The sequence below is a fragment of the Chanos chanos genome, chromosome 7 (genome assembly GCF_902362185.1).
Source record: "Chanos chanos chromosome 7, fChaCha1.1, whole genome shotgun sequence".
NCBI lineage: Eukaryota > Metazoa > Chordata > Actinopteri > Gonorynchiformes > Chanidae > Chanos > Chanos chanos.
The window spans coordinates 10185291-10193993 of record NC_044501.1 but is presented as its reverse complement, the minus strand read 5'-3'; the positions used below and the strand labels follow the sequence as shown (position 1 = coordinate 10193993).

Below are 8703 nucleotides of genomic sequence, written 5' to 3'. Positions count from 1 at the left end.
AGATCTTGGTTTTGATTTTGATTTTCTCCCAAGCAAAACCCAAATCTAATGTTAAAACATTCAAGTATGAGTGCTGTTAGACTAGTAGCTATGTGTAAAAAGAGGATGCAACACCAGTGAATGAGACATGTCATTTAAAGACACAATCAATAGTAATCAATTCTTAATTGTCTTCACACAAGAGAATGAAGGATGTGACATAAATGACAGCGTACCCGTGTGGTAGGGTCGTAAAAACACAGGGGGCCAATAGGAGGATCAGAGGAGGGCAGAGTCAAAAACCTTTGACCTACATACGTATAGAGGAAGTTTTCAGTAACCGTTAAGAGATCAACTTCCATAGCTTTTCTGTCGGAGGAAATGGTGTTAGGTTAAATGGCGACACCAGCGAAGAGAGGAAATTGGCTTGTTTAGATGAGTCGAGTTTGTGTTTGGAGCCAGATGGGCTATTAAAGTGTTGTTTAGGGTGATCAGTTACCGGAATGTAATGCACAGCTGGGGCACAAGCAACACACAAAGACACACACACACACACACACACACAGGTCTGAACGACATAAAAATTGTTGCTTCTTCAACTGCGTTGAGAGCAACCAGGCAGACAATTTAAAGGGACACCGAATGGCTCTGGTGCCGTTTGAGGGTCAGAAGATTAACAGAGCGTACCGGGCCAGATGGCCATATGGCAGAGGAAGACCCCAGTCAGGCTAGTGCGGCTTTCATCTGAACTGCAACAGACGTTTATTATGAAACCTTCAATCTATGAAGCCTCCAGGATCTCACTGAATCCAGAACAACTCATATTTTGAGAAAACAGAAAAGTTCTTGCGAGCCCGTTCAACCCTATTGACAGATAACCGTTATTTTAGAAACAGCAATGTACCGTACCGAGTGGTTTGGAACCCACGGCAAATTACAAAGTTCATCTTGTCCAAATATGGAACCGACATACACACGAAGCACGGAGCATGGGCCGGCACGAGAATTGTACTCTAGTAACCCCTGTATGGCACGACAATGACGTGCACGCAGGTTAGGATGACACACAGAGCACATTTGCCTCGTGCATCATTGCCAAGTCTTCATTTACATGTGAGTTCTAAAGCTTTAAATATGCAAAATCACTGGGAACAACTTAAAGGCTAAGTTCAATCCTCCAATAAAATAAAATAATAGAAGAACGCACATCGTCCTTATCACAGTTTACTCAGCTGTCACTAGCAGTGTGGCTAACTATCTATCCAGCGGATACAGGCTTGCTAATTGGCTAACGAAACAGTGGGATTGAATACTGTTGGTTAGGCACTGCGGTAACCAAAGGCACTCCGGCTTGCACAGACTGCTCAGACAATTATATATTGACCCGGCTCGTATAACAAATACAAATATAGATTCCAAAAAGGTAGCATACATGTTAAATAAACCAAAGCAGGCAAATGCATAAACACTCGTGGCCCAATTTTCTATTCTATATTTGTTAGCTGAAGCTAGCTAGTTTGCTAATATCTAGGCAACTCAACTGAAGGAACTGTGTGTGACCACCTATCACTTGCTATCGAACTCAAAAATAGACCGTTAAATACCTGTTTCTCCGGCAATGACGGGTCTCCGAAATGGCACAGAATAGATGTTCCGTGATTTCTATTTTAACACGTTAAACAGCACACCTCAAACAATATGGACTGTTTGAAACACCATTCACTGAATTTCACAGCCTCTCAGTCGCACCGTTTTGGATGCTCGCTATTCTTTGTCCGTTAGGTCGCCATCCTCTCGGTACTAGATTCAGGCGCTGGACTTCCTGTCCGCCTAAATTCTCAAGTCGACTGGAAACATTGACAATTTGTAGTTCAAATCAGTGTCACACCACTTTGAGACGAAATACAAATATTCGATAGATCAAATAACGCAAAACCAGTTCAGATTCTGGTAATGTTTTATTTCATACATAGGAAGCATGAATTCATTTTGAGCTTCAATGACTGGCGTAGTTTAATGGATTACTGGACAATTAACATTTCTTTGTCTTTGTCATGTGGACTACAATGAATAAAGAGAGGAAAAGATTAGAGTATACAGAAGAACTAGTTTAATAAATGATCTCACCTTTAATAATCTAACATTGAACAACACCATGTACTACTTCTTGACATATCTCTCCTTCTACAGACCTATGTGGGCAAATAAGAAGGCTTACAAGAGATACCCAGCTCAATTGATTTGGACACATACATTTTTAAAATTAGAAATACCATAAATTACTAAGTGGGTTTTTGGATAGAAAAATAGGTATCTAACTGAAATAGTACTGTTTTTTTTTCAGCCATAGATGCAAAATGTAGGAGCAGGTGGAAATCTTGTCATGTCTATACTCATTTATAAACGATGCTGGTGGAGCTATGGCAAACCTGTCCCTAATCTGGCAATCTGACACAGCAGCCGCACAGTGTTTCCCCATATTCAACATTATCTTGACTGCATTGAGTCGGACACGTCACATTCAGACTACGCCAACTCACACCCTAATCCTCTTTGTAAAATGTAATCTAAACCCATTGGCCCACTTTGTTTTCAGTGGTAGTGGAAGTGTACTAACATTTTGCTTTGTGGTTTTTTTTATATAGTGCATACTGTTAGCATTTAGCTATGTGGAGGAAGTACATAATTAATGCTTGATATACATAGACTATACCTACTTTCCCTTGTCAAGGTTCTCAGACACACAGTTGTGCCAGACATGTAATATAATCATTACTTTTTCTTTATTGCATCATAACATACATATTATGTATTATAAATGTGGATTTGTACACTACAATCGTCTTTGTTAACATGTTATAAAATATTCAGAATCTGAAAACAAAGCACTAAAAACATTACCAAACATTTAATACATCTTTTTTTTCCCCATTAAGAAATGAAAATCGAAAAATAAAACCTCAAGATAACAACAGGAAAAAAAAAAAAAAACCCAAAACCAAATAAATAAATAAGAGAATAGCCAAGCATTGATGGGACACTAGTAAAACTGATAAGGGACAGACACTGTTACAGAGACCAGGGGTGGGGGCATCGACCTTTCACCAGGTTAAAGGTCACTCTGCCTGTACTGACATCATCATTAATATTTGAGTGGAGTGTTCAGCTGACGCTACATGAAAAGTGCACACTTTAAACGGGTGTATAGACATAAACCTTGCCATAGAAACTACGGGAAGAAGGGCATCGCTAGGCTACCTAAATTGGCTCACACAACAGGTGCAGTAATGAGGCGCGGGATGCACTTTTTTCTTTTTCTTTTCTTTTTTTTTTTCTTTTAGAATTCTATGATATTCACGTCTCACGTTTAGTAATGAACTTTTTTTTTTTTTCCCCCGTCATTGTCCCTCCTCCAAAAAAAGTTGTCCAACTGGGCAGTGTGAGTGGAGGGCCAAATTTAGGCTGTTAAATGAACAGTTTTGGCTCTCAGAATCTAGGAGGTTTCACACCTCCAATCTGTGACGTAATCCGGCCCTATTGTAACCACACCGTTTCTCATATTCAACAATGCACAAAGTTCGTGAACCAATATACATTTATACATACAGTATATACATAAAACAAACAAAAATGTTGTAATCCACCAAGAATATCCACCTGACATTTCCCTCAGGGAATGTGCTAAACGCCACTGTGATAACAGTCAAAGATATTCCGTTACCCCACAGAATATACAGAGGGAGAGAGAGAGAGAGAGAGAGAAAGAAAGAGAGAGAGAGAGAGAGAGAGAGAGAGAAAGAAAGAGAGAGAGAGAGAGAGAGAAAGAGACTGAGCTGCGGGTTTAGGACACACTTACGCAGGCAATCCCGTGGGCGGGACAAAACTGTCTTACCAGAAGACACAGCCCCCACACTCCCCAACACCCCCCCCCCCCCCCAAAAAAAATCCCACCTTTCCACACAATAACACACGCGCGCTCTCGCTCTCTCTCTCAGAGAACTCATTGGCAGTGTCGGGTGCTTAGGTAAGAGTGCAAAGCTCATTTTGGGAAGTGTCAAAACTGAAAAGCTGGGACAGAACTGTCTTCGTTCGAAACAGTTCGTTTCTCCACTGCCAATGGAGCTCAACAGCAATTTCCATCCTGCATGAACACTGCAAAGGCTCATTTCTACTTAAAGGATTATATTCCCTTTGTTTCTAAAGTCAGAGGCTTTCTTCCCCTTGTATCTCCACATCCTATTTTAAGGACATACACAGCAAATACACTCACACTTTGACCCCCCACCCCCACCCCATTCACTCACACATACACACACACACACACACATCCGTACATACACATAGGTACAGATACACACGGCTGGAACATAGATTAAACAGTTCACTAATTCACGAAAAGCTGAGGAGTTAAGTACATATCATTCAGAGCAACGCCAACCCCTGATTGGTCCTGCACATATCAATCATTTTACCCAACAAGACAAGGGACAAGCTCATTGGACGAAGTCGTGAACGTTCACATCACATAGGGAGATATTAAAAAAAAAACAAATAAAAAGGTAAAATGGGAGAGACACAGTCAACACAAAATGAAACCTGAGATGAAGTTCACACAGAACAATGGATGTGAAAGAAAAAAGGCAGCTGGCCACGTACTGCTTAAGTCCAGAGGCTTTTTCAAAAGATGTTTATGTTGCCAAAGCCATCAATGTTTTTCTTTGTGATTCACTAATTCAAACATTGGCTTAACAAATACAGCATGTAGAGACAAGCCAGCACTGCTTTAAAACAGATTCCTGAAATCAATCTTCCAAAGGCTCGGTTAGAGGCAAGTGAGTGAGATAAATGTAAAAGTTTTATCTTCGCCTTTATTATAATTCAACAGCCTCCCGAGAAGCTGCCATGCCGGTATGGCATTCTCTGACAGAGGGACAGGGAGAGAGAGAGACAGAGAGAGAGAGAGACAGACAGACAGACAGAGAGAGACAGAGACAGAGAGAGAATCATTTCAATAGACTGGTTAAGATAAAGAGACCTCTGTCACAAAAGTTTAAAATGTACCTGGCAAACAACACTCTTGTCTTTACGCAAGATATGGAAAAAAAAATGCCATCAGATTAAAACTCTCATGCTTCCTTTGTGTGTTTACATTATATGCAAACTGTAGATTATCGATGCAAATACAATCAATTGTGATAAACTGACATAACAGACCTAATTTGAATGCCTTTGTCAGTCAGACTCACGGTATTTAAAATGTAAAAACGCACTGGGACGTGAACTGCACCAGATGTAAAAATGTAGAAATGCCAAATGTCTAGCATTTCAAACACTCAAAGTAAAACAAACAAACAAACAAACAAACTAAAAAAAAGCACAAAAAAATGAAAATGACAAATTTTACAAACAGTAGGTGATCTTCAAGTCCAGAATTAATACAACACATTCTTACGACAATCATTTCAGGTATTGACACTGAATATGATTGGAACACAGAGACAGTGAACACTGTTACATCTATTAAAAAAGAAAGAAACTTGTAAAAATGTAGATGACACAGATAGAAATTAAAAACAGATGACACAAAATGCAAAATTTGACTCAGTCGCATTAATGAATGCTTTGGGTCTTGAACAGTGGTTTCTCACATCAACAAACAATGCTTACAGTAGGCGGACACCGCTTTATGCATTGCTGTTTTTTCATAGGCTATCTGACCTGTCATTCGGAGCAAAAAAAATCTCACACCTCCCCCTTTTTTGAGAATAAAAATCTGAGCAGGAGACGATGTCACGTAACTATTTTGGAAAATAAGATAATGTCTTTGACAAAGAGAGAATCTAAACGGTTCAGCGTTCTTTTCTCGTCAAGGACAGTTTAGAGTTCTCGTTTTAACCGTTTCATTCGGGCAAAGACTCTAAGGAGATCAGGGTTTAACTTGGACAAGCGCTCAGTGTACAACTCTGCCAGTGCATGTTTAAGATGCGTGTCTTTCAAGAGGGCTGCTCGAAGACGAGCTCTTTTGAATTCCCTCTGAAATTCAATATTCACACCAGTGAACCTACGTCACTCGGACCTGATATTTAAATGGAACAACGGGACTCATTATCCACCCCTATCTGTGAATACTAATATTAATATTTTTTATTGTTTTTTACAGTATTCACTCTCTAAGCAATGACTGAATAAACTTTTGATTGGTTGTGTCTTGGTCCTTTTTTTTATGTGCAGGACAAACAGGGGTGATAAAGGAGCTCAAAGAGAGAGGGAGAGAGAGAGAGAGAGAGAGAGAGAGAAAAGAGACACAGATAGAGAGAAAACCAGAGGAAGAAAGAAAAGAGAGAAGCAGGGTTCGAGGAGACCCTGCATTCTTCCTTTCTCCGTCCATCACTGCTGTCCTCTCTCATTTTCACGCCACCCTCTCTCTGTCTCTCTTGTTCTCTTTTTTTTTTTCCCCCTCTCTTGTCCAATGGGACCATATACCCTGCAAATCTCCTCGTGTGGAAATGTTGTGCTCTGTTTAAGATTCTAAGGCAATGTCACATGACAGGTCAAAATGTACAACATCTATACATTGTGCGGTTGTGGGTGTGCAGGTGACAAGTTAAGTGGACTCTATAGAATGGTGGCCTCCATCACAATGGCTGGGTCTTCGATGTCAGCTTTGCTCTGAACCATCCGCAACTCCAGCTGGGCCGGACTGGGTCTCCTACCGGGCCCCGCCACCTCTGGCGAAAGAGAAAGAGAGAGAGACAGAGAGGGTTGCAGTTAAGAAATATTAGACGCACGGGCAACACAAGAGACAAAGAGACACACATTCAGGTTGTACATAAACAGACACAAAATACTGTTGTGTTTACAAATATATTCAGGCTTCTCACACACACAAACACAGACACACTCTTACACACAGACACACAGACACACACACAGACACACACACACACACACACACACACAGAGCATTCTCCTCCTTACCGTGGGCGTAGGAAATGGTTCGCTGAATAACATGATGCATGACAGAGAAGGTCTTCTCACAAGCCGTCTAACACAGAGAGAGACCCGAGAGAGAGAGAGAGAGAGAGAGAGAGAGAGAGAGAGAAATAAACAAAGAGAGAGATGCACTGAACAGAGCCGTGTTGGGTACATTTTGTACAGCCAGCCTCATATTCAGCCGGTCGGTCTGAGAGGCTTGGCCGACTTCCTAAAGCACTCCGGGGGCCAAGTCTGAAACAAACCCACATTCAAGTCCAGTCTTGGCCATAGCTGGTGTGCAGGCCCGTATGGGAGTGGTGGGTGATTTTGCTGTAGTGTTAGAGTAGCAGTGAATGATAACTGCTGTCAGATTACTGCATAAGCTCCAAACCTTGAGGTCTGTGGGGTAGTGGTGAGTCCAGGCCAGCAGCATAGCAGCGAACAGATCTCCTGTACCCACAAACACAGCGTCCACTTTGGGCACCTCTATTCGGATCCGCTGGGTCGATCGAGTCCCGTCGGGCATCACTGGGGGTCAGAGTGTAGATAAACATAGACACGTACACACACACACACACACACACACACACACACACACCAGTTAAAGTTATCTACATTATCTACAATATACATATATGCATCGAGTACTCAGATTTATCTATAAGGTATCATGACACTTATGGCACACACACACACACACACACACACACACACATAGCCCTCACCAATACGTTGGCTGCCCAGGGACACCAGGAAGCGGTCTCCGAGGCGGGAGGGCAGGTCAGAGCTAGTGATGACTACAGTGTCCGGGCCCATCTTATGAAGCAGGTCCATGACCTATGCAGAGCAGACGGCGAAAGCTCAGTCCACTATACACACAGACTGATGTGAGATCAGTGTTGTATTAATATGAGTGTAGTTTAGGTTCAGTCAGAGGCAGAATACAGCTGATCCCTAATCAGTGCCAATGTTAAATTCATTCCTAATAAAGAAGTGCATTGTTTGCAATACAAGCTACAATTACTGCGCACCTAAAAATGATTTATGAATGTATCAAAAGAGCATATCAAAGGGCATAACAAAGAGCATATAATATACATATTTGTGTGAATATGTGTGTCTGTTTCATATAGCCAAACTACAGATGAGAGCACACTTAGCAAGACGGCATCCTGATGTACAACTAACGGAACAGCAAACAGCTAACGTTAAACGAGTGGATCTAAAATTAGATTAAAAAAATCGTAATATATCGCCTTGCTTACAGTATCGCAATATATCGTAATACATTGAATCGAAAGCCCTGTATCGAGATACATATCGTATCGCCAGATTCTTGCCGATACACAGCCCTAAAAGCACTGAAGCTCTGTGTATGTGTATTAATCAATATTTACCTCCACTGCATCCTTCTCTGTACTGATATTCTTCCCAGTCAACAGCCTGGAAAAGCACACAAATACACACAATTTTTTTTAACATCCAAGATTATATATAACTTGTCAGATCAAACTCAGTAAGGTTTTTGTTCAGAGCTGAAGGGTGATATTGTAGTTCAGTTAACTGAAGCGCTGAGTATTCTAAAACATGTAGTGCCCAGAAATGTCCACCAGGGGGAGTAACATGATCACGATACATCAGGTATGCGGGTGAACGATCATGCAGCGACAGAGAGATGAGAGTTGGGGCAGCGCAACTGTGAAGCCATTTTTCTAATCTCATCATCCACTGACACCACTCAGCATCGCT

The 8703-nt window shown here is 41.4% G+C and overlaps 1 protein-coding gene across 1 annotated transcript in view; it reads right to left on the bottom strand.

Annotated features, from left to right (window-relative positions):
• Window positions 1-6413: 6413 nt before the first annotated feature.
• Window positions 6414-8703, bottom strand: part of pdxkb (pyridoxal (pyridoxine, vitamin B6) kinase b) — a 13173-nt gene continuing 10883 nt past the window's right edge. Inside the window, exons 7-11 of the mRNA XM_030780537.1 lie at window positions 8352-8397; window positions 7680-7791; window positions 7346-7482; window positions 6958-7024; window positions 6414-6707 (exon numbers count right to left, since the gene is read on the bottom strand). Coding sequence (XP_030636397.1) covers window positions 6595-6707; window positions 6958-7024; window positions 7346-7482; window positions 7680-7791; window positions 8352-8397 — 475 coding nt within the window. The 3' untranslated portion in view covers window positions 6414-6594. The remainder of the gene's footprint in view (window positions 6708-6957; window positions 7025-7345; window positions 7483-7679; window positions 7792-8351; window positions 8398-8703) is intronic.